Source organism: Ahaetulla prasina, chromosome 1, assembly GCF_028640845.1.
Source record: "Ahaetulla prasina isolate Xishuangbanna chromosome 1, ASM2864084v1, whole genome shotgun sequence".
Classification (NCBI taxonomy): domain Eukaryota; kingdom Metazoa; phylum Chordata; class Lepidosauria; order Squamata; family Colubridae; genus Ahaetulla; species Ahaetulla prasina.
In genome coordinates this window covers 74,181,351-74,208,314 of record NC_080539.1, presented here as the reverse complement: position 1 = coordinate 74,208,314, position 26,964 = coordinate 74,181,351, and the positions used below count along the sequence as shown (strand labels likewise).

Genomic DNA, 26,964 nt, shown 5'->3' with positions numbered 1-26,964 from the left:
TTGTATTTATTGCTTTTAAATGCCTGTAAACCGCCCTGAGTCCTTTGGGAGATAGGGCGGTATATAAATATAAACAATAAATAAATAAATAAATAAATAAATGTATTTTTTTTTTTGAGAATTAGGAATATAGACAATCAACGGAGAAATACGATTTTGCTTACACAGCTCTCTAATATCAATTTATGATAGCATTGGAATAAATCCTTGGAGTCATGAAAAAGTCCCCCCACCCACATTTTTTCACCAAATAGACTTTGTTTCACTGAGTGCCTATCGCCTTCTAGTGGTATAGCATTGCATATTTTTAAAAATCCATCAGCTAGTTTGGTCTAGTGATTTTAAGGCACTAGGCTAGAAATCAAGAGAGTGAGTTCTAATTCTGCCGGGCATGAAAACTAGATGGGTGATTTTGGACCAGTCATACACTGTCAACCCAACTCACCTCACAGGATTGTTGTGGTGGTGAAAATAGGAAGAGGAGGAGTTTAGCAGAGATGGCCAAATTGACTGCTTTGATCAAAGAAAAAAAAAATGCAATTACTTTTGTCTTTACTTGGAAACCTCTTCTGGACTTTGCACTTGAGGTGGGAAAAAATGAAACTTTGGTTTTGAGTTATATTGAGGAGTTGAGTTGAGTTGTATAGAGGTTTGTTGTTATAGAAATGGATATTTTATATTATTGTGTAAAAGTAAGACGTTGTGGTTTGATGTTGTTATCTTATTCTACTGCACCAAAGGGAGTTGGAGGGCATTTTCTTTCTTTTTTCCGTTTGCCCCATACTTTTACCTTCCCTTCCCCCATTGTTTTCCTATTTTCTTTTGTAATTTTAATTATATATTAACAAACAAACAATAAATAAATAAATGTGGCATATTCGCTACCTTGAGTTATTTATAAAAATAATAAAAGCAGAATTAATTTAAAAAATATACAGAGGAGTAAGAAGTTGCAAGGACAATACTGCGATGATTTCTTTCCTTTGGAAAAAAGCATGCTGATAGATCTAATCCTACATGCATTTAGTAGAGTAAGATCTATAAAAGTAGTGAGTAAACAAACATAAAATTGTTTTGTCCAGATATGTTACCTTTTCAAAAATGCCTAGTATGTGTAGCATAAATAGATTTATTTTATAAATACATAATAAACATGAGGTTTTTTTTCAAATAAGACAGCAAGATTTTGACTGCCAAAGTTCAAAGGAATACCGAAGGAGAACAGAAAACATTTTGCTGCTATCATGCAGTGATCCAGGGTTTTGTAGATCAAATCTAATAGCCCAGGCACAGCAAGCCAAAATCCCATACGTTACTATTAGCATAAATCATAAACACCAATCCCACATCAGCTTCATAGAGTAAAGCTATTTGGGAAGAAACAACATTTATTCATTAACCCTTGTAATGTATCTTTAAAAGTTTTGGCGGGAAAATAGCACGTTGCTGATTGGTTGAAGCCACTGGCTAAACTGTATATAAAGAGAGGTTTTTCCCAGCCCAGGTTGCTGGGTTCACCATATAGTAAAGAGCTGTTGTCACTATCCTGGTCTCCTGCCTCGTTATTGCCCGAATTTAACACTGGCGACGAAGGTGGGATCTCGAGGCTAAGAGCGCCAGGAAAAGAGCTGAACTCACCAGGAAGACGCGAACCCAGCAAACAAGGGGCGGAAAGCAGCGATGTCCGGCTACACACCGCCAGCGCCATTCGACCCAGCTAAGGAAAAATGGGGGTCATCCATGGCTCGTTTCGAGTGTTTCCTCGAGGCGAACGAACTTCAGGGAGTTTCAGACAACAGGAAACGAGCCTATTTCCTGAGCCACTGCGGTCCAGAAGTTTTCGACACCGCAGAATCCCTGGCTGAGCCAACGCCGGTACAGTCGGTACCGTGGCAAACTCTGCAGACTTTACTAAAAGCCCATTTTGCACCAATGCCATCCAAGTATGTGCAACGGTTCGAATTCGGGGAGCGCAGACAGCAAGAAGGCGAGTCCATCAGCGCATACATGGCCGCCCTGAGGAAAGCCTCAAAACATTGCGAGTACCGAGACTTGGACGAGGCATTGCTGGAGCAACTCATCTGCGGGGTCAGGGACATCCGTTTGCGGAGGCGGCTGCTGTCTAAAAGCAACCTAACGCTGGCAAACGCCTTGGACGAAGCCAGGGCTCACGAGATGTCTACCCAAGCGGCGGAAACCCTACAAAAGCAGGTCGCACCAACGGCTGGTGCGAAATCAACCCCGGTCCACAATGAAGAGGTCCAGGCCGAATCGGACGGTGAGGAGGAGGAAGGAGTCTTCCACACCGGGAGGCCGGAGAAAGATGACCGGGGTGACTGCGCGAGTTGCGGAGGGCAACACCAACGACAACAATGCAGATTTAAAGATGCAACTTGTCGGCGATGCGAAAGGAAGGGGCACCTAGCACAGGTCTGTCGAGCTCCCCAACCTTCCCGCCAAAATTCAAACCGACCAATCAGAGCGCGGAACGCGAAGCGGCCCGCGAGTGGTCAGTTTAAAAAGGCGAAGTTGAATCAGACTGTCGTGAGAGTGGGTCACGCATCAACTCGCCTAGAAAAAATCTTTACAAAGGCAAAGATTGAGGGGTGCCGTGCCGATTGGAGGTGGACACGGCTCATCGATCACGATCATGTCCTGGGACACTCGTGAGAGCCTTACCCGCCATCGCAAAGCGCAAACTGCAACCACAGAAATTAAAGGTACAAGACTACCAGGGAATCGCATCCCGTCCGAGGGTAACGTCCGTCCACGTCAAGTATGGACAATACAAGAAAACTCTGCCCATCACCATCGTCGATGGGACCCTGCCAAGCTTGTTGGGACTGGACTGGTTCGAGCATTGGGCATGGGGTGACTGGAATCTTCAGAAACGAAGTCGACCTCAAAGACGCACTCGTGAAAGAATTTGGGGACGTTTTCAGAGACTGCCTGGGCAAGTACATGGGGACCCCTATCTCTTTAACTTAGACCCCAAGTTGCCCCTATCCGTCTAAAGGCTAGGAGGGTCCCGTTAGCCCTAAAGCCCAGGATTGACCGGGAACTGGACAAGCTAGTAAACCAGGGAATTCTAGTGCCAGTTGACCATGCTAAGTGGGAGACCCTATAGTCACCCCAGTCAAACCGGACGGGTCGGTCCGGATTTGCGCTGACTACAAGGCAACGCTTAACAAAGCGTTGCAAAGAGTGCTTACCCGTTCGGTGGTACAGCACTTACTGCACTCAATGGGGCAAGGGCAAGTTTTGCCAAGCTAGACTTGGCCCAAGCCTATCAACAGCTGCCCGTAGATAGCAGCACAGCCGAAGCGCAGACAATTGTGACTCACAGAGGGGCTTTTAAGTGTACCCGGTTACAGTTTGGGGTTAGTGTGGCTCCAGGGTTATTTCAGAACCTAATGGAGCGGCTATTGCAGGGCCTACCAGGGGTGGTACCATACTTTGACGATGTACTGGTATCCGCTGAGAATCTAGAGGAATTAGGGGTAAGGCTGCGAAAAGTTTTGGGCATTTTCCGGTCTGCGGTCTCACGGTTAAACTGAACAAATGCCAGATCGGGGTTGAGTCTGTGGAATTCCTGGGCTACGGATAGACAGGAAGGATTCACCCACTGAGAGCAAGGTACGGGCCATCAGGAAGGCCCGGTTCCAAAGAACAAAACGGAGTTACAGGCATTCTTAGGTCTGGTCAACTTCTACGCAGTATTCTTAAGGAATAAAGCAACAATAGCCGAGCCGCTGCATAAATTATTAGCTAAGACGGCTGCATAGTCGTGGGGAAAGGCGGAAGCTAGGGCATTCGAAGGGGTAAAGAATCTCCTAACGAGTGATAGCCTCCTCATCCAATACAATGGCACGCTACCATTAGTGTTAAGCTGCGACGCATCTCCCTATGGGGTGGGGGCTGTGCTCAGCCACCGTTTACCAAATGGCACAGAAGCCCCTATTGCATACTACTCCCGAACCATGTCATCAACTGAAAGGAACTATAGCCAGCTTGATAAGGAAGCCTTGGCTATAGTCTCAGGGGTAAAAAAGTTCCATGAGTATGTATTTGGTCGTGACTTTGAAATCATCACGGACCATAGACCGTTGCTAGGTTTGTTGGCAGGCGACCGCCCAACACCCGTGGCACTTTCGCCCAGACTGACCCGATGGACTATTTTCCTGGCAGCGTATTCCTACAAATTACTACACCGGCCAGGAAAGGAATTAGGGCATGCAGACGCCCTGAGCAGATGCCCGCTACCAGAGACTATCGAAGACCCCGCTCCGGGAATACCAGTTCTACTTATTGACTCTTTGGACTCTGGCCCAGTCACATCCAAAGAGGTGGCTCGGGCTTCGTATAAGGACATTACAATAAGAACTGTGATTGGTTGGGTACAAAGAGGTTGGCCGCTGCCGGCGAGCGTTTAAAGAGTTTGTAAAAACGTGGGAACTCTCAGCTCAAGGGGGGTGCCTGCTATGGGGGGATCGAGTGGTGATCCCGGAAAAATTGAGAAAAAAGGTATTGGATCTCCTTCACGAAGGCCACCCAGGGATCGTGAGAATGAAGGGTCTAGCGAGAAGCTATGTGTGGTGGCCCTTAATGGACTCGGAAATTGCTGAAAGGGTAGGGAAATGCCAGGCCTGCCAGGAGTCCAGACCGCTACCCCCAACGGCCCCAATTAGGGAATGGGAGAGACCCCAGGGCCCCTGGTCTAGGATCCATATCGATTTTGCCGGCCCCTTCCACGGCCAAACCTTTCTGGTAGTAGTCGATGCCTACTCCAAATGGCTGGAAATCATTCTCATGAAATCCATGACAGCCGAGGCCGTGATCTCAGTCCTACGGCACCTCTTGTAACCCACGGGTTGCCCGATACGTTAGTCTCCGATAACGGCCCGCAATTCACGGCAACCCAGTTTGAGGGGTACTTGGCAGAGGAGGGCATCCGACATGTCCTCTCGGCGCCTTTCCACCCTGCGACGAACGGCCTTGCAGAACGTTTCGTTAGGAGCGCAAAGGAAGCATTGTCCAGAATCAGGCCAGGCGATTGGCAAACAAAAATTGATACATTTTTAGCAGTCCAACACAGAACCCCCTGTGTCACAACTGGCCGCAGCCCGGCCGAGCTATTAATGGGTCGGAAGCTTAGGTGTTCACTAGACCGTTTAAACCCAAACTACACTCCAGACGGTTACAAAGGGACACACGGTAAAACAAGAGGGATGGCAACAGGCGACCTAGTGTGGGCACACAACTACAGCGAGGGCCCAACCTGGGTAGCAGGAACAATCTTAGAAATAACAGGACCAAAGTCATATATAATAGAGTTGGAAGATGGCCGGGTATGGAAGCGCCACATAGACCAGATAAGAAAACGCATAACAGACAATACAGAATCAGGCGAAACATGCCCTGACTATTCATTGCTAGAATCCGCAACTAACGCAAACCCGGGGCTAACGCAGGACTTATCTGAATTCCAGGAGGTCCAGCGACGCCAACCGGTCACTTCTGAAGACAGCGGGGACAACTCTGCAATTAATCCAGGGCCGGATGGCCTAGAGGAGGAGCCGAGAGGAACAAACAGTCCCTCCGGCCAGCTCGACTCACCCCCAGAGAATGAATTGCGCAGGTCTGAAAGAGTCAGGAGACGCCCAGTCTACTTGCGTGATTACATTGAGAAATAAGATGTAAAAATTATGTAAATATGGGTAAAGTGTTTTCTGGGAGGGAAGGAGTGTAATGTATCTTTAAAAGTTTTGGCGGGAAAATAGCACGTTGCTGATTGGTTGAAGCCACCGGCTAAACTGTATATAAAGAGAGGTTTTTCCCAGCCTGGGTTGCTGGGTTCACCATATAGTAAAGAGCTGTTGTCACTATCCTGGTCTCCTGCCTCGTTATTGCCCGAATTTAACAACCCTGTTTCTACATGTTTAATCTAATCAGTTACTAACTCAGTTAGAGCTGCTTTCTGGTTGTTCCTACAGAACATAATCATACTTTAATTATGTAATTGTATGTAATTCTTGGCATGCTACACCCATTTTCTCATAGAGCATCCTGGTATTCCATATGCTGTCACATCAGGAGATTACAAGAAAGATTTCATGATGTCACTGGAAACTTGTCTATTGGCTAGGTAAGGGGTGTTAAACTCGATTTTATTGAGGGCCGCATCAGGTTGTGTTTGACCTTGGGGGGCCTGTTAGGTGTGGCCAGTGTGAGCATGGCCAGTTTGCTCCATTATCCCTGGCAGAGGCAGAGGCTCCATTTTCGCTGGCCGGTCCTTCACTGTTTCCAGGGCGGGCCGTGGGCCAGATTTAAGCACCACACAGGCAGGATCCGGCCCATGGGCCTTGAGTTTGACACCCCTGGGCTAGGTTGATAGCAGGAGGTATAGTTTGCCCACTGGACCTGGTCAGTGATTGGGGACTATCCTCTTTTGTAATGAGTTCTCTAATACGAAGATTTCCTTTTTAGCAACTTTCTCTTCAATTCATTTTCTTGGAAGTCTAGTTTAACAGTGTACATGACTCAGTATGTTCTGCATTAAATTTAACTATTTTCAGATGTTCCTCTATCACACTATCCACTCTCCCTTCTCTCCAATAATTGAGTCAGGCAGGAATAGGGAACAGGGCCATTGGTTTTCCTTTCTCATCTTAGTTGTGACTGCAGCTAATTTGATCCAAAGCCTCAGTTCTCTGGTTTTCATCTACTTTCATTTCAACATCACCAGTTCTTCACATAAATGCTTTGAGCACAAGTATTTGCTACTCTCCAGGTAGGTAGGACTCATTCAAAGCATCAGTATTCTTTTGTCCATTCTTTGCATCAGGTGACCTCTTAAACCAAATCAATTATAATTGTATGCATTTAATCTATATGACAATTTCTAGGAGATGAAGGGGGTGTCAATCTGTTATAGTGCAACAAAAAGCATTGTATGACATTTGAAAACAAATTTATTGTGTCAGAAAATGCACGTGTTCCGAGATAGCGTCATTCTGAACATTAGGACAAAGAATTTATAATGGCCATTGTGATTTCATTGTAGACCTAGAATTAAGACTATGCCTTTCGGTTACCTGTAGTTTATGTTTACATCATTAGGTCAGAACTGAGATAAAAACAAACATTAAATGCAATAAAAATATAAATATATGAACTATAGATAGTCCTCGACTTAACAACAATTTGTTTAGTGACAGTTCGAAGTTACAGTGGCACTGAAAAAAGTGACTTATGACCATTTTTCACACTTACAACTATTGCAGAACATGGTCACATGATCAAAATTCTAATTCTTGGCAACTGGCTTGTATTTATGACAGAGTGTTCTGGGCTCATATGAACAACTTTTGTAACCATCTGACAAGCAAAGTCAGTGGGGAAGCCAGATTCACTTAATCATGTTACTAACTTAACAACTGTAGTGATTCACTTAACAGCTGCGATAAGAAAAGTTGTAAAATGGGGCAAAACTTATTTAACAAAGTTTTCACTTAGCAACATAAATTCTGGGCTCAGTTGTGGTCGTAAATCAAGGACTACCTGTAATAATATAGTACATAAATACAGCGAAAGAACCCAGAATAGTCCCTAACCTATGGTGTAGTCCAGTGACGGCTAGCCTTTTCCAAACCGAGTGCCCAAAGCGCGTGTGAGCACGCAAATGCATGTGCACACCCCCAAACCCACAGAATACAATGTGCACACGACCACTGTGCCCTGCTCCCATGCATATGTGCTCCCACCCACCCCAGCACAGGCCCTGTGCCCCACGCATGTGCGGCAGAGACCTGAAGACCAGCTGGCCAGCGGGAAGTGAGCATGCATGTCTGGCGGAGCTGAACTGGGGCAATGGCTTGCGTGCCCACAGAAAGGGCACTGCGTGCCACCTCTGGGGGTGGTCACGGGGATAGTCCTTCCCCAAAAATTGCTTCCTTATTGCAGTAGGCACTGAAAGAAACAATCACTAATGAAATGACCCTTGAAATGTTTACTTTTTGAAGATACCTTGCATAAAATAAAATGGATTTGCTTAGTATAGGTGTTAGTAATTTTTGGCAGGCTTCATAGCAATATAAAATTTCAAAGCACAATAATATGTTTGGTAGATTTATCTTCTTGTTTGCTGTGTATACCAACCGTCAAAGAGGGGGAATTCCAGCATATCGTCCTTCCAGATTTGTGAATGAAATAGGTCTTGTTTAAGTAAAGGCAACTGGCGTAAGAGGCTGATTGAAAAGAACTGTCGTCAGTGTTGGTAGTACTACTGCGAATTGTACCTCACCTGATGAAGAACAGCAGCCAGCAGCCAAACATAATGATCCCTTTGGCTTATAGAAAAGCTCTGGAACAACTGTGGCAGGAATATAAAGTAATTAGGGTTTTTCTAAAGATGTATCTTCTCAGTAAGAGCTTCAGGTCAAGCATCCATGCCAGGCCTTCTGCAGTGCAAGCAAAACATGGATTGCTTGGATTTGATTTACGTGAACTCTGTCACTGTAGCTTATGGTTTGTGTTTGATTATGTTTGTTAAGTTCAAACCAGATCTTAGCAAAAAATATACAGCCAGTGCTACTCCAAAACTAGACTGAAGCTAATTGAAGTTTAAATCAAGAATCTGTTTCCCAAATGTTGCCAAACTTCCAGTATCCCTTACTCTTAATTTTGTTGCCTGGACTATTTTAAATTGTAATTGAGTAACATCTGGAAGACCATATGTTGCCTACCTCTGATTTAAGTAATTTTAAAGAGAATTTGAGGAGAAAAAAGGTAAGAGAAATATCAAAGGTTATATTGTTTTATAAAGATGTATATTTTGTCATGATTGGGATGCCTTCTTTGGCCTTAAGTGTTTTACTAAGTTCTCAACATGTGACTTCTACATTAACAGAATAGCATATAGTGGTGATGTTATATTTTGGAGCCTTTAAGAATGGTAGCTGCTTTGATATTATATCCTATAAGGATTTCACTGATGGAGTAAAAGGATGACTTGAATCACAAATGATTATATATAATATATTATAGCAACCTACCAGATGTGTTGGACTATTACTTTCAGAACTCCCTACCAACTTGGCCATTGACCATGCTGCTGGGAATTGTAGTCCCTCCCACTTCATAGACACCTACTGCTGTAATAAACATGTAACAAAACTTTAATTATTTATGAAGTATGATTTCAGTTTAATTGGATTCATGGGTTTTTTTTTAGCAAGGGCCCAAACTTTGCTTCTCCATTAATCTATTTAGTTGGGCTATTTAGTTGGGTCAAATCATTTTTTATGCTACTATTCCTTATTTTATTGAGAAAATTGATTTTATTAATTGCAAATAGAAATATGGCTTCTAAAAAATAAAGGCCAGTTTTAAGAAGCAGATGTTTTGGTCCTCAGTAAATCTATATGGAAAAGGTTTCAAATAGAAATATTTTTAAAAATAAAGGTTAGTTTTAAGAAGGAGCTGTTTTGCAAATCTATATGAAAAATGTTTTCCTTTCATAAGCACATTTTAAGTCATAATAAGTTCAGGTTCAAAATTTTACCTCAAATCACCTCTTTTCCTCTTAGTTTTTGTTTTAGTAAATCCCACTTTTTTAAGCAAAAGCTGAAATGGGCTTGTCAAGAAATAATGTGATTATTGTTCCTTGCTAACTCTAAGACATGTGTTAAGCGTGTCATACAGCAACAACAATCCAAAACAATATTACCAGTTAGAGGATTATTCAAGAAAAACTTGATAGTTAAAAAATATGAAGAAATTATGATTTAGTTAAAAAAATAAAGCCTTGGTCTATGTAGGATATGTAGGATATTTCTACATATTCATATGGACATAGATACAGGACACAAATTAGTTAACTCTTCTGATAACTATACACAAAACAGAAGGTAGAACTTTAATTAGAATACTGACTAGGCTTTCTTGAAATTGTCATCTTGTCACACTTGAAGAAACTGTGACAGCAGATAGCTGTACACCTGGTTCTTGTAGGAGAATAAAGCAATCAAATTTTTAACTCTATGGAATGTAGGTTCTGCCTCATAATCTGGCTAGAAAACTGAGTCAACATATCCCAATCCTACTTCACTCAAGAGATATATTTATGACATTCTTTAAATTATACATCAGTTATCAAAATAGGAATTGTCTGGGAAAAAAAGCATTTTAGGCAAAACATTCATGTTAATTACAGAACTTGTCTCCAAAAATGACAAGCTATATTGTCTCCCATCTTAACATATCTTTTAACCTCATTCCATGTCTTAATGTAATTATTTTGAAATAACATACAATTTATATTTGTCAAATGAATACCCAAGTATTTCACCTTTTTCTCAATCTCAAAACTGTTTTATTCATCAGTTCTATTTAATTTTCTATTTTTGTTAACATTGTTATCTTTTGTTCATTAGTCTTTAAATTAGCTAATGCACCAAATTCCTTTAGTTTTTCCATTAATAATTCAGGTCCCTTTAAGAGATCTTCTAAAGCCAGGACTAAATCATCTGCAAAAGTTCTCAACTTGTTTCTTTTTTAATATTTACTCCCACAATCTTTTCATCCTGTCTTATGTCTCTATTCAGAATTTCAAACACTAAAATAAACAAAAGAGACAGTAGGCAGCTCTTTCTTGTTCCTTTCTGTATCTTAAAAAGTTTTGTTTGATCTCCATTAACAATAATTAGTGCTTTCTATGAAGTATAGATCAACTTTACCCATTTTTATAAAATTGCCTCCAAAATTTAAATCCCCCAAAACTTTAAATAGAAAAGTCCAATTCAGATTATCAAAAGCTTTCTCTACATTTAAAAAAATGCAGCTTGCTTTTCATTGTGTAGAAACACACAATTTCATTCAAATATTCTAGAATGTCCAACACAGTTCTGACATGGTTTTTTAAAATGTCTTTTAAGAACAAACCCACATAAATAAATTCCATAATAATGTTTCATTTAATCTTCATCTAGAAGTAGATTTCCTTTTATAAACTAAAATCAAAAGGATATGATCAGGAAATTTTTTTGATATAATCTATACTATAGATTATAGCATATACTACAGATTAATGGCCAAATTTTTTGAAATCCAAATCAAATCTATTCTTGAGAAGGATACGCCTTTCTGAAAAGTAGGTATATTCTCTAGAATTACGGTTTTCCTATAGATTGTTCATCAGATAAAAAAAAACTTTGTTCATAAAAAAGATATATCCATGACTTTTTGTAAAACTTTTTTTGTCCTCATTTCAGGCATAAATTCCAAGTACTTAGCCCCATGAAATTCAACTTCCACTCCAACAAATCTATCGTGATAGCTGTCTTAAACCTCCATAGAATTTATTAAGGAACCATCTGAAATCCATTCTGAGTTACATTTAACAAATTAAAGAACAAACTATGCTATTCATATCAGCATTTTAAAGTGTTCAGTACATTATTTAGTCTACATTTGTGAACTGAGATTGATTTGTTTTGACAGGATTGTTTGGAGTAGGCCAGTTTACTGTGAATTCTAGTCTTGCTTTTTGTAGCTTATTAGTTTGATGTTCCTTTTAAGATTATTACATTTAGAAAACATAATATTTACTAACTGCACATGAAAGTTTTTTTTTTGAACAAAATTTTGAGTGAGTAATGTCTGTCTAATTCTAAGCCATGGTATCCTTTGACTCCTTTGAATAAATAATTTGATTTATTTGATTATGTGCAATGACTTCAACTGGATCCTGGTCCATATTTTGAACTCAAACCATCTCGGTTGCTTTGAGGAATAACTTATACAGGGAAACGAATGGAAACCAGGATGAAGATCAAATGCATTTCAGTTATTTTACTGGATCTCTTAATAGCTCTGAACATCATCACGTTTAATGCATTTTTGAAAGGTCTTCTGGATAAGGAATTCAAGTCACTCTCTATGGATTTACTTTTTTCAACAAATCTGTTATAGAAAATGATGATGTGGGTTTCAACTTTAACCCCATGTTAGTTAGGCTGCAAAAACTTTCAGTATGTTTCTATGGGACAGTTGGAAAGAATGGGAGAGAGAGAGAGAATCAAATGTTAAGCAAAAATATGATGAAAATCTGTTATATGATAATGTAGATAATAATTTACAAAGGTAAGAGTGTGCAGTATTTAATAGTATGTATGACTAACAAAAAGAAACTATTTTTTTATATGGAAAAACACTGTGAAGGAATTTTTTTGGATAGTTGTGTGAGGTTTTTTTACACGACTCTTTCCAGCAAGCTAATTTGGATGTGATGATTACTTAAGTGATATGGACCCATATTAGGAAATACATAATTTCCTTTTGACTATGGAGTATCAGCAGTGTAAAAGATAGATAGAAAATCTAGTTAAAGCTTACATTGCCTTACACAATGTAAGCCGCCCTGAGTCTTCGGAGAAGGGCGGGATATAAATGTAAATAAATAATAAAAAAAGAGCATCAGAGGTTTTTAGTATCACTAAAACATTCATGTACAAAATAAAGTTTCTGTTGTATCTTATAGCAATATTGGATTGGGTAGGCCAGGGGTCTGCAAACTTGGCTCTTTTAAGACTTGTGGACTTGAACTCCCAGCCAGCTTTGCTGGCTGAGGAACTCTGGGAATTGAAGTCCACAAGTCTTAAAAGTCCCAAGTTTGCAGAACCCTGGGGTAAGCTATTTATGTGTTGTTTATTAAGTAACATTAGACTGTTAGCACCACAATAGAAATTAAAAGAAATATCACATTAAATGATATTTAACGTGAATTAGATGAAAAGAAATATCACGTTAAAACATTGTATGATTGGGATGGAAGCACTTTTTTTAAGTAGACTGTTTTTTGTTAACATTTATGTAAAAAACTCCTTTTTGTCATGTAAATACATTTAAATAGTTGGCAATAGCTCTGTGATTTTAGTGTTTGCATTTCTTGCCCAATACCATGCTGCTTTGTCTGCAGTTTCGTATTCGAGCAAGATATGGTATTTTTTAGACAATAGATTTCCTTAGACTTCAGTATAAAAATGTCCCCAGAGTTTGGTGGCAGTAGGAGTGTTTTTGAACTGTTTTTTTCCTTCATAATCTTTTTACCTCAATTTGTAAAATATGGTATTTTTTATTTTTCTAGAGTTTTCTATCAGTTGGACTGTTTTCAAATATTGCTATATCAATAAACCATTCTTTTTACTTTGATTGTAATATTTGGAGTATTTATCACTGTAATATATAGCATATTATATAATTATAGTATATGGTGCCAGTTTGAATTTTGAGATCTCACAAAATTTTGATATCCACATTTTATAAATTGTTTTTTCAGGTACATGGTTCTAGTAGTTTTGCAATCAGTAAAGCCAAATTTGCCATAGAAATTCCAATGGACAACTTTTGCAATTCTTTGATAGTATTATTAATACTTTTAAGTGACCTTACTTCAGCCACTAATATGATTGCATACAGTTTCATCCTTAATTGCATGCAATTTGCATTTGACATTGTTGGAAATACTTTGACTTTGCTTTGATGCCATTGTTTGAAGGGCTTGTTCTAAGCTGCTTTGATTGTTTCCTTAGTTTCTTTTTTAGGTGCTCCAGATTTCAAATACCGTATATACTCGAGTATAAGCCGAGTTTTTCGGCACGTTTTTTGTGCTGAAAAACGCCCCCTCGGCTTATACTCGAGTCTACCCTTGCAGAGCCGACCCAGGGAGAGGGTTTTTTGCCCTCGGGAACAGCTGGGCGGCAGGGCGAGCAAATGCTGCCGGCATGCTTTGCCAGCTCGCCCGGCTGGTTTGGGGGGGGGGGCTGCCCCCCGGCTTTTTCTTCCGCCGCTTTTTGAGGGGGGGGGGGGGGGGGGGGGGCGGGGGGGGCGGGGGGCGGGGGGGGCGTTCGACATTTTCGCCCCCCTCTCACTCGTCCTCCTCTTGCCCGCGGTGGGGGCGGAGGGGGCGTTTGTCACCCTCGCCCTCCTCTCCGAAAAGCCGAAATTGAGTGCGAAGCGGCAGTGGGGGTGGGGGGAGGCCGCCGTGAAGTGCGGCTGGGGAGCCCGGGATTGGCTCCTGGCCCCCAGCCGGCACTTCACGGCGGCCTCCCCTGCCGCCGCACTCAATTTCGGCTGAGAGGAGGCGAGTGACAAACAGAGTTCTTCTCGCTTGGCGTTTGTCACCGCCCTCCTCTCCGGCGAAATTGAGTGCGGCGGCAGTGGGGGTGGGGAGGCCGCCGTGAAGTGCGGGCTGGGGGAGCCCGGGATTGGCCCCTGGGCCCCCCCAGCCGGCACTTCACGCGGCCTCCCCTGCCGCCGCACTCAATTTCGGCTGAGAGGAGGCGAGTGACAAACAGAGTTCTTCTCGCTTGGCGTTTGTCACCTCGCCCTCCTCTCCGGCCGAAATTGAGTGCGGCGGCAGTGGGGGTGGGGAGGCCGCCGTGAAGTGCCGGCTGGGGAGCCCGGGATTGGCTCCTGGCCCCCAGCCGGCACTTCACGCGGCCTCCCGCCGCCGCACTCAATTTCGGCTGAGAGGAGGCGAGTGACAAACAGAGTTCTTCTCGCCTTGGCGTTTGTCACCGCCCTCCTCTCGAAAGCCGAATTGAGTGCGAGCGGCGGTGGGGTGGGGAGGCCGCCGTGAAGTGCCGGCTGGGGAGCCCGGGATTGGCTCCTGGCCCCCAGCCGGCACTTCACGGTGGCCTCCCGCCGCCGCACTCAATTTCGGCTGAGAGGAGGGCGAGAGTGACAAACAGAGTTCTTCTCGCTTGGCGTTTGTCACCTCGCCCTCCTCTCGAAAGCCGAATTGAGTGCGGCGGCGGTGGGGTGGGGAGGCCGCCGTGAAGTGCCGGCTGGGGGCCGGGATTGGCTCCTGGCCCCCAGCCGGCACTTCACGGCGGCCTCCGCCGCTCGCACTCAATTTCGGCTGGAGAGGAGGCGAGTGACAAACAGAGTTCTTCTCGCCTTGGCGTTTGTCACCTCGCCCTCCTCTCCGGCGAAATTGAGTGCGGCGGCAGTGGGGGTGGGGAGGCCGCCGTGAAGTGCCGGCTGGGGAGCCCGGGATTGGCTCCTGGGCTCCCCAGCCGGCACTTCACGCGGCCTCCCGCCGCCGCACTCAATTTCGGCTGGAGAGGAGGGCGAGAGTGACAAACAGAGTTCTTCTCGCTTGGCGTTTGTCACCTCGCCCTCCTCTCCGAAAGCGAATTGAGTGCGGCGGCGGTGGGGTGGGGAGGCCGCCGTGAAGTGCCGGCTGGGGAGCCCGGGATTGGCTCCTGGCCCCCAGCCGGCACTTCACGGCGGCCTCCGCCGCTCGCACTCAATTTCGGCTGAGAGGAGGGCGAGAGTGACAAACAGAGTTCTTCTCGCCTTGGCGTTTGTCACCGCCCTCCTCTCCGGCCGAAATTGAGTGCGGCGGCGGTGGGGTGGGGAGGCCGCCGTGAAGTGCCGGCTGGGGAGCCCGGGATTGGCTCCTGGCCCCCAGCCGGCACTTCACGGCGGCCTCCCCTGCCGCCGCACTCAATTTCGGCTTTTCGGAGAGGAGGGCGAGAGTGACAAACAGAGTTCTTCTCGCCCCTTGGCGTTTGTCACCCTCGCCCTCCTCTCCGGCGAAATTGAGTGCGAGCGGCAGTGGGGGTGGGGAGGCCGCCGTGAAGTGCCGGCTGGGGAGCCCGGATTGGCTCCTGGCCCCCAGCCGGCACTTCACGGCGGCCTCCCGCCGCCGCCATCAAAAGCGGCGGAAGAAAACGCCGAGGCCAGCCGCCGCCCAAAACGAGCCGGCCGAGCTGGCAAAGCATGCCGGCACTTCAATCCCGGCTCCCCAGCCGGCACTTCACGGCGGCCTCCCCACCCACCCACCCACCCCACTGCCGCCGCACTCAATTTCGGCTGGAGAGGACGGCGAGTGTGTCAAACGCCAAGGCGAGAAGAACTCTCTTTATTTGTTTGTCACTCTCGCCTCCTCTTACTCGTCCTCCTCTCGCCTCGGAGGCGGAGGCGTTGTCACGAATACATCCCAATAAAATGCAAAGGTTTCAAAGCATGTTTTGGAAAAGCAGCGAGGATGGGGGAGAATGCTGCCTTGAATGTGAAAGAAAGCGTGGAAAACTCCAACTACAGTATAAAAAAAACATTTGCACTCAGTACTTTTTATTTTATTTTATTTTTGCCAAGTTTTCCCCAGGGTTTTTCCCCTATGGAAATTGGGGAGGTGGGGAGAAAGAGGTGAAAAAGAAAAGCCTCTTGGAAAGCGGAGAAATACGGCAAGAACAAACAATTTCTCCCCCCGAGAGGGGGGCAGGAGGAGGAGGAGGAGGAGAGATGGGGGCATTGCAAGCTAGGGTGGGAAGAAGGAGGAGGAAGAAGAAGGGAGGCAAAAGAAACCGACCCTCGCGCAGATCAGCAAATTAGCTTTCCTTCTCCAAACCAATTTTTTAAAAAAACCCGTTCTACCCAGAGCAAATGGCAAATAAGCAGCCCGTTTTGAGTCTGATTATTGTTTCGAGGTGGTTGCCCTCTCTGATCTCCTTGTACATGACAAGGCACCTCTAACCCAGCGCTTTGTGTTTGTTATTGGTAATTCTCCTCTCCCTTCTTCCATTGGAGTCCTCTCCTTCCTTTCCGAGCAGGCGGGCGATTTACCTTCTCTGCCTCTTTTTATTTTCCTGGAGGTGGAGGTGTATTCCTAAGGATGCCTTCAGTGCTGGGGAAGGAGCCGATCCATGGAGGGAGGGGGCGACGCTGCCGAGAAGCCGCTGCTTACAGAGGCGAAAGAGCCAGGAGACCTTGGCATGGGTGGGCGGCTGGTGTAAGGCAGGGCAGAACCTTCGACCCAAGGATCCCGGGAGGTGGGGGCGAAGAGAGGCAGAGAAGGAGGAGGAGGAAGGAAAAGAAAGAAAGGGGAGTGAAAATAAGAGCAGTCCGAGCAATAAATAAATATTGCTGGGCTGCTTTCCAAAAATCCTCAGCACGGAACTAAAAGTTGCAAGTGTTTTGTGAGTTCAAACAGTCCCTTCCAGACTAACACGTTTCATTAAAAGATACAAAGTTTGGTAAACTGAAGCTCGCTCTGTCCAATGCAAAAAAATCATCATCATCATATAATAATAATAATAATAATGATAATAATAATAATAATAATAATGATAATAATAATAATAATAATGATGATGATAATGATAATAATGATAATGATAATAATAATAATAATAATAATAATAATGATAATGATGATAATGATAATGATAATAATAATAATAATAATAATAATGATGATGATAATAATGATAATAATGATAATGATAATAATGATAATGATAATAATAATAATAATAATAATGATGATGATGATGATGATGATGATAATGATAATGATGATAATAATAATAATAATAATAATAATAATAATAATAATAATAATAATAATAATATTCAGCCGTGCTTACTTTGATGGCAGCCTGGCGTAAAATGGGGGCAGGGGATACATACAGTTAGGGAAAAATAACAAAACAATGTTTTGGGCTCAATTGCAGTCTTAAATTGAGGACTACCGGTACTTGCAATTTGAACCTTATTGGACACTTCATTCCTGGAGGGTTTTTAAAGAACAGACTGGACAATCCTTTGTCTGAAACAGTATAGGATCTCTTGCTTGAGGAGTGGGGACTGGACTAGAAGATCACTGTTAGTTTGGGATATGTTCAGAGCCCACACATCTGATGACATAAAAAAATTGGCAAAGTCATCTCAAGTCACTTTGGCCGTTATTCCAGGTGGGCTTACATCTGTATTGCAGCCCCTAGATGTCAGTTTAAATAAACCTTTCAAGGACCATGTGCGAAGGATGTGGCATGAATGGATGACATCTGGTCAAGCTCGTCTGACAAAAGTTGGAAATCTGAGAAAGCCAGACATAGAACTAATAGCACAGTGGGTTCGTGATGCATGGGAAGATATTCCAGAGGACATGGTGCAACGTGCCTTCAAGAAATGTGGCATTAGTAATGCTATGGATGGCAGTGAAGACAGCGCATTGTATGAGAGTGACAGCAGTGATGATGACGACTGTGAACTCAGTGATGACGACAACGTATATGCGGATAACATCACAGAAGCTGAAGTAGCTGAAGCTCTGTTTGGACAAACAGATGATGAGGAGGAGAACTCCAGTTTTGAGGGATTTTAGCTCTCGTTAGCTTGGTTGCTGTTACTTTTAAAGATACTGTATTTTTGATACCATATTCTTTTTGGGGACCCCCTTTTGCACTTTTATTGTTTTTCGTTCAAATAAATATTCATGTTATTTTACTTGGCTCTATCTTTATTTTTTACATTGACCAGTAGCTGCCTCATTTCCCACCCTCGGCTTATACTCGAGTCAATAGTTTTTCCCAGTTTTTGTGGTAAAATTAGGTACCTCGGCTTATATTCGGATCGGCTTATACTCGAGTATATACGGTATGTTAGATTTTGATATATTTTTCTTCAGTATCGTCCATATATTGGCCATGGAATACTTGCATTAACATTTTTTAAAATGTTAATCAACTAAGAATTAGTTCCTTCTTGTATTCCAGTTTAGTTTTTGTATTGTCAAAAGTCTCTTCCTTCCTTCCTTCTTTATTGCCCATCTCATTTCGAAGCAACTTTGGGCATCTTACAGCATCTAAAGCATTAAAACCATAAAAGATAAGTATTGCTAATATTTAAATACTTGTACAAGTACAGTATATAATTTATGGTCATTAATTCCCTTATTTTTCAATCCAGATTATCCCATTTTGCTTGGAACCAATCAGTTATACTTGCAATCTATCTAATTGCTGGGTCTGCCCAAACATTTACTGCTTTAAAAATACTTTCATCATTTAATTTAGATTTTAACCATTTTAGACTTCATTGTGCTCTAAATCAAGAGCTTCTATTACTTATAATTAGTTGTATTGTTCAGATGCCAGATGTCTAATGGCATTTTCATTCATTAGTTGTAACCCATCTTCTCTTACAATCTTGCTTCCTGTAATTGCAAAACTAGCATATTTGTCTAGGCCAAATATTATTCTCCTGTCTTCAGTAAAAATATGGATAATGATGAATAGAAACTAAGTTTCAGATTTTGATTTACAAAGTAGCTTTAGGTTAACCATATAATGCAAAAATGCTTCCTCCCCACCCACCCCTGTGATCAAGAATCCACAATTGATTTTGTTCAAGTTGCTACTGTTGCCATTGGTGCTGTTGCTGATAATGATTTAGGATCTCATCCCATCTGTACTGACATGTTGTGGCACTGATGAATTATAGCTGAATCTCAACAAAATGACTACTGAATTGTTGATAATGGTTATTCACTTTGGCATGCTTTAATTAGATCTCTTCCTGGAAGGAAAAAATGATTGCAGAAGATAAGTAAAAATAACAAAGATAAATTGTAATTTTTCTCTAGGATTGTTTCCCTCAAATATTAAGAACTGTATGATTTTTAATTAACAGACTTAAATATTAAGAAAAATACTGTCTACTGTAACAATAGCAATAGCACATAGACTTATATACCACTTCACAGTGCTTTACAGCCCTCTCTAAGCAGTTTACAAAGTCAGCATATTGTCCCCAACAATCTGGGTGGTCTTCATTTTACTGACCTCAGAAGGATGGAAGGCTGAGCCAACCTTGAGCCGGTCAGGATCGAATTCCTGGCAGTGAGAATGCACAGATAGCCTTCAATACTGATTCTAACCACAACAAAGTTCAATAGCAAACCTATCCCAATCCTACTTCACTCAAGAAACATATATTGAGGATTCTGCCTTATTATGCCAGGAGGAAGACCATATAACTAAGCTAAGTGAACCCCACATTTAAATCAAATGATATCTAAGCGTTTGGCCTAGGGTCACCTCCAGAGCCTCCAGTTTTCCTTGATATCACTGAATTTCCTGATGTACTCTTTAAGGAATTATAACACTGTCACTCAAGAGCTCTAGCAGTATTCCCCTCCTTTCCAATGCAACAACAGCACCATTCCAAGCCATGGTTCAACAAGAATCATGTTAATATTAACAAAAGCTCTTGCTATCACTAACCAAACTTATATATCCAATGCTACACCAACAGTTGCAAAGGACCTCTCTCAGTAGAAAAGATACTACAAACTGCTGACATGCAAGAAAAAGAAAATCATAAAAAAATATTTGGACACAACTCATTCAAGCAGTCAAATTCCCAATGAAAGGCCCAACCATGATGGATTATCACATCCTCTCCTGGGGACCTGGGAGGCATACTTTTAGGAATTCTATATGGATATCCCTTGTGGAAGTGGAAGCCCTAGTGAAAATATAGAAAATCTGCCAATGTGACATCAGTGACAGAGATCAAAAATCTTGTTGCTCAACTAAGATCAGGGAGGCCCTAGAAGAAGATCCAATTCATCCAGAGGCTATTAAAAACTTGCTCTGGCCTTGCTGTTTACCTGCATCAACACACATATTAAGTATGCCTCCCAGGTCCCCAGGAGAGGATGTGATAATCCATCATGGTTGGGCCTTTCATTGGGAATTTGATGTGATATTCCAGAAAGAGCTGAGCCATTGAATTTGACTGCTTGAATGAGTTGTGTCCAAATATTTTTTTATGATTTTCTTTTTCTTGAACCAAGGATTGGGGACTCATGATCAATCCCCCTAAATGTAAAAAGAGTAAAAAGAATAACTCTACCAATTATAGATCAATTAGCTTCCTTGATACAATCAGCAAACTTCATGCAAGATGGAAACGTGAATGTTTATGCATTTATGGAAATTCCAGAATTGGTTGGCGCAAGAAAACATACTTAAAGAAGAGCAAGCTGGATTTAGGGAAGGACAATCCACCATCAGCCTGTACTTAGTGTTAATTGAAAACTACTACTTCCCTTTATGCCCTTTTCATAACAAACCAAACTATAGGGAAAACTTGAAGCCTCTGTGATTGGCCATCATTTACTTCATCTAATATGTATGGTTCATGAAGGTACATCACTGAAAGAAAGATGCAACTCCCGGGGTCATCTCATTAATGACACTGTAACTGAGAAATGCATAAAGCAGGGCTGAATATTGGTCCCATGATGGGCCATCTCCTTGACATGAATTTTAACTCCCCAAAACTATCTAGAAATCACATTTCTGTTCTGTTCTATATGAATGATGCAGTTGAACTCAAGAACACCTGTAGACCTTAAAAGAGCATGGAGAGCATGAATACAGTCTTGCAAAGGAAGACCAGTTAGAGCTCAACTATCAGAAAATCAAAATTACTCATGGAAGATAGATGGCCACAAGACCAAGCAGGTCACATGTTTCAAATATCTAGGAGTAGTCCTATATTCTGCCAACTGTAGGAATCCCCATGGTGACTATATCACTGAAAATGCTCAAAGAAGCTCATATGCCATCCTTAAATTCTTCAAGACAAGAGTTCCCACTATATTCCTCAGATTATTTCAAGACAAGCCAATAGCAGAGTTTCTCAATGCTGCCCATCTGGGGTTCTTCTCCAACTTTTCACCATTAGAACTTGTTCAGTCCAAATTCCTAAGTTCTTCGAGCCCCCATATGGGTCTCTAATGCCACCTTGGGATTAGAGAGAGCCCTCATGAAAGTAGAGGGTAGAGTGTGGATATCATACACTAACTATTGACTTAGGCTGTCCTTGAATGTCCTTGAATGCCAAAGATTTCTTACTCAGCGAGACAGTGTCCTGTGACTCTGGACATGAAGAAGCAACAGAACCAATGTCTGTTACAGAAACATTGGTACTAGACTCATTTCACTATTGTTCCATAAATATTCAGGGCTCACAGGACAATTCTACTCCTCCGTGCTGTTTTCTCCATACAAAGTGGCCAGGCTCTCTGCAGCAGCATCTAAAATACATCACATGATGTATTCACTGTGCCATGAATCAGTTTTAATGAGCACTGAGACTATTTTGTATTATAGTATATTTAATTTATATTTAATTGTATATATTTAATAGTATATTTGTATTTAATGCCAACCTAGCAGTTCGAAAGCACATAAAAAATGCAAGGGACCACCTTTGGTGGGAAGGCAATAGTGTTCTATGCGCCTTTGGCGTTTAGTCATGCCGGCCACATGACCACAGAAACATCGTCGGACAGCGCTGGCTCTTTGGCTTTGAAACAGAGATGAGCATCTTGCCATTCTCTACGTCTCTAAGCATTGTTCTTAATATTTCTCTGGGAATCATTCGAACAACAGATAAGCCAGCCATTTTCCCTTGTAGGGCAGAATGAAAAAAAAATGATAGAAAGTAAAGGTTTCCTCTGTCCAGTCGTATTGGCCATCATTTCCTAGCTAAGGAAGACAGTGTTGTCCAAAGATGCTTTCATGGTCATGTGACTGGCATGACTATATATTGAGGCACATGGCGTCTTAATCACCAGGCTAGGCATCTACTCTAGGCTAAAGAAAAGCTACTACTGGTAAAAATGTAAAAGAAATGCTGTATTTGTGAAAATAATAACAATAGTTCAGTAAATCTGTGTGGTTGTTCAGAATCATTGACTTGATCAGTCAAATACTGCTAATTATAATAGCGGCTAAATGCCCTCAAGTTAGCATTGACTTTCGTTTTCAAGTGAATCAAATAATTATTAATGTGTAGAAAAATGAAATTTTATTAAATGATAAGGGGTTTAAACAGGGGTTTAAATATGAATGACCTAAAACATTGATCTAAAAACATGCATACTTTTCAAAAATACAGCACATCCCTATATTATTTTATTATTCTATTTGCAAGCCTCAAAATTTCTCCTGCAGTTTTTAAAAATGCTTTTTTCAGATAACTTGTTTTGCATAATACATTTTGTAAAAAAAAAAGGTGTGGGAAATGCCTCAAATGATTCAATAAATGTGTGATTCATCTGGCCTGAACATAACTGCAGTTTGTTCTTTTGCTGTGATGAAAAAGAAATGCCTACTTCAAATCATGATTATTATTATTATTATTATTATTATACAATGAAGTTACTCTCTTCACCTGCCTAGATTCCTTTTTAATAGTTTCTTCTTACATATTTTTCATATTCTTATTTATAACAAGATATTTTTTATATTGGACTTTTTTTGGGAGGTCCCAATATACTGAAACATAATGGTAGTTGATTAACTGAACATTTGGACTGTTGTAAATTGGAATGCTGAAAGGAGTGTAGAAATTAGAGAGAATTTTGTTTTGTTTGCACTTCTAAGCAAAATGATCTTCCCACACTAATACATAGATTGGCACACAGGTATCATCTCCAATTTTTGTCTTGGGGGTTCTTTACCACAAAACTGTATATCAGAATGTCTGAATGTTGCATATAAAAGTAGTTTTATAAAGGGAAAAGCTACATAAAAATTAGGAAAACCTGTTGAGAAAAATGTGCACTTGAACAATTTTGTCCAAAAACATTTCCTTAACAAAGTAAATGCTAAGTTAAGTATTATTGTTACTATATTATTAATATTATTGTGATGAATACTACAACAAATATGTGGATTATGACTGTTTAAAAATAACTGTGTCCAGATCACACACAGTTTGATGGAAATTGAATGTTATATAAATAAAACAAATAAAACATGGAAAAAAAACACCAAAGTAAATGCAAGTTTTGTACAGTGACTTTTTCTAAAGAAAAAAATGACATAATTGGTCAGAAAATGCTTAGAACTGAACTTTGCAAAATGGCTAGGATTTGTCCATTCCTGTAATACTGTTGAGCCACCACCTTCATTTACAATTGAAACCCTGGGGTACATGTTGGAAGCTAAGCTGGAAGCTAAGAATAAAATGAAACCTAGAATATGTACGTCCACATGGAGTGACTGTTCCAAGAATCTGTGGAAAATAAAATAAAATACAGGGTCCCGGCAGCTGCGTCAGAGGATTTGTTCAGACCAGGGTGCCAGGAGATTTGAGACAGATGTTTTTAGACATGCGGCATGCCTGAAACATTTCCAGGGGACGGGCTACAAATAGTGACTTAATAAGTGTAGAATCAGGAAAAGCATGCAGGGGAGAAAGACGCAAGAGTTTATTCACCCTCTAGGTGAATACTTAGTCATTTTACATTGCATCTGCGTGTCAGGATTGGCTTTTGAAGCTGTCAGATCCTTGGTATTGCTCTTTGTGGATAAAATGCAGCATTGTGATTTCTAATCCCACTCCAGTGACTTGATTTTAAATGTGGATTTGGAGTGAATCCCGGCATCCTGTTTGCTAAGCTTCCTACTCCTGTTTCAGAGGCATCACTGGATGTTGAGGAGTGAACACTGACTGCTGCCCTGTTCCATTTAGAACTTGTTGCTTTTCAAAACTCTCTTTATCTGTAAATCATTGGAAAGAAATCAATGGCTACCAAAGTGATCTGTTTGTTTTTCTTTTTTTCTTTGCCTCTGCTCCCAGTGGGAAATCACACAGGACGCATAAAGGTGGTTTTTACACCCAGCATTTGTAAAGTGACTTGTAAAAAAGGCACCTGTCAAAACAGCTGTGAGAAAGGAAATACAACAACGCTGATTAGTGAAAATGGGCATGCTGCTGACACCTTGACAGCTCCCAACTTCCGAGTAGGTAAGTTTGGTGAATCCTTATTTGCTCTTGTTAATCCTGATGGATTTAGCTGTTCATGCACTTGGGATTTTTCTTTCAACCTGTTTCCTGAAGGATCTGTCGTATGTTCTCTGTAAACCAGACTATTAACTTCATTGCTCTTGATTTTTCTTCTAAAGTGCAAAAAAAAGAATAGAATTACTCAAAATCTGCTTATGATTATGTGCAGAGAATGGCAGTGCTGTACTTTCATGTGGACCCATACATTTTCATATGAACCCACAAGATTGGATAGAGCAGTGGCAAAACTGAGGAATAATAACACTCTTTGAATTTAGTAGTTTAATGTTTGGATAAGTAAATGTAAAAACTCATCGGAGTTAAATGAAACATTCCTGAAAAACATTGTCTAGGAATTGTTTCACTCTGTATTCCTATGAATGGAATGGGCACCAACTTAAAAACATGTGCGTTAAATGCACTGTGAGCACCACAGATATTATATGTCAGATATCCAGATAAACTGGACATTTAAAAATGTAATGAAAGATACTATAACAATGAATGAACTTGGTCTGCTTCCAAATAGAACATTCAAATAGTATATCTGTGAGGACTGGTTTTCAAAAGATCAATGGTATTTATATGTATGATTTCCCACCTGTAAATTAATTGACCAGGATTTAGAAAATCTACTTGATTTCAGTGGACATTGATACCATTTTGTAATGCCAGGAATGACACAAAGCAGAATACCTTATATTATAATGCTTTGTTGCACAAACCTCACATTTTTGTTGCTGATTCAGGAAATTTTAGTATATTGCAGTGCAATTATATTGTCTTTGTTAATCGCTTTTTGATTCTCTTTTCAAATAGAATAATACTATTTCTGTGTTTATAAGGCACATTAGCTCAATATACTATACTATACTATACTATACTATACTATACTATACTATACTATACTATACTATACTATACTATACTATACTATACTATACTATACAGAAAGGCAATGAGAGAGACAGTCTTATTGCCTTTCTTTATAGATGCTGAACTTTGCCTAAAAATATTCTCAGTACCCCTAAACAACATGGGTGGTATAAAATGCTTGTCAATCTGAAGAGGCATCCAAGACTGAACACTTGTCACATATAAAATACTACATGTAAAATACTAAGGGCTGGCTGGCTAGTCCTATCATTAAACTATGGTGAACAAAATTAAGCTTATATAATTTTTTTTCTGACATTGAACCTCACTGAGTTTCAATTGAGCAATCAAGTGTGATTGCTAAATAGAGCACATAAACCTTTGGTCTGGGACAAACCAAAATTGGGAACCATGGTTTACATATTGCTTTCAGTTTAGATTGTGGTTTGGCCATATAATCATATTTTAGGGCAGTGGTTCTTAAACCAGGGATAATTTGGAGGTAACGGAGCAATTTGTAATTGCTTGTTTGTGAATTGAGAATCCAGTTTGGATTCCTGCTGCCAAGATGCTTGTGTAAAACAGCAGAATCTGTGTGTGTTTGTGGCTGCAGAGAGTGGGTGTGTAGGGATTATGGCATTATTTGAGATTAGGAAAATAGATGGGTCCAATAGTTGAAGAACCACCTAAACTTTTTCCAGTAACATCAAATTTGGCTTGGCATTACATATGAATGGGATTTATATGTGAAAATAGACTATAAACTACATCAGTAACATACCATGGTATGGATTCAGAATCTAAAGTATGTGGTAGTATATGAAGTGTTGAAAAAAATGGAGAATTTTTGAGTGCATGCTGCTAAGAAACTCAGTGGCTATGATCATTGTTGCACCTAAATGTATTTGTTTGTTTTAAAAGACATGTATCAAGTGGCATAAAATATAAGTTACTTCAGAATATCTATTTTTAAATAGGTAGGAAAATAATAAGTAGTGATAAGAAATTATCCATTTATTTCATACATCTATGTGGCATACTGTTTATCTAACAACTGAATGAAAACATTGAACAAAGAATGTTTTGTATTGTATGATTAAGTTTTATTATTTTTAATTATTGTATTGTTTTTTAATTTTTGTTTGTATTTTCATTTTCAACTTCCTTGAACATCAATTTTCAGATGGAAAAGCAGAATGAAAATTCAGTAACTGAATTTCTAAAAACAATATTTTACATTTATTTCATTGTACTGTACTACAGATTTTAAAAACAGTAAGTTTGTTAGCTTTTTTTAAAGAAAGAAGCAGCAAGAAGTAGTACAAACAGATATAGGAACAATTTTGTGTTACATCAAGACATCAAATTAAAGATTAAACTTGGGATGAGAAGCAAAATGCATGGCTTTATAAATGAGAAGTAGGGCAG

At 40.9% G+C, this 26,964-nt stretch overlaps 1 protein-coding gene across 3 annotated transcripts in view; it reads left to right on the top strand.

Annotated features, from left to right (window-relative positions):
- LTBP1 (latent transforming growth factor beta binding protein 1) overlaps positions 1 to 26,964 on the top strand; it is a 240,885-nt gene that overhangs the window by 76,869 nt on the left and 137,052 nt on the right. For all 3 annotated transcript variants that reach the window (XM_058164199.1, XM_058164191.1, XM_058164180.1), the window contains exon 5: positions 24,454 to 24,621. In XM_058164199.1, the coding sequence (XP_058020182.1) occupies positions 24,454 to 24,621 (168 nt within the window). The remainder of the gene's footprint in view (positions 1 to 24,453; positions 24,622 to 26,964) is intronic.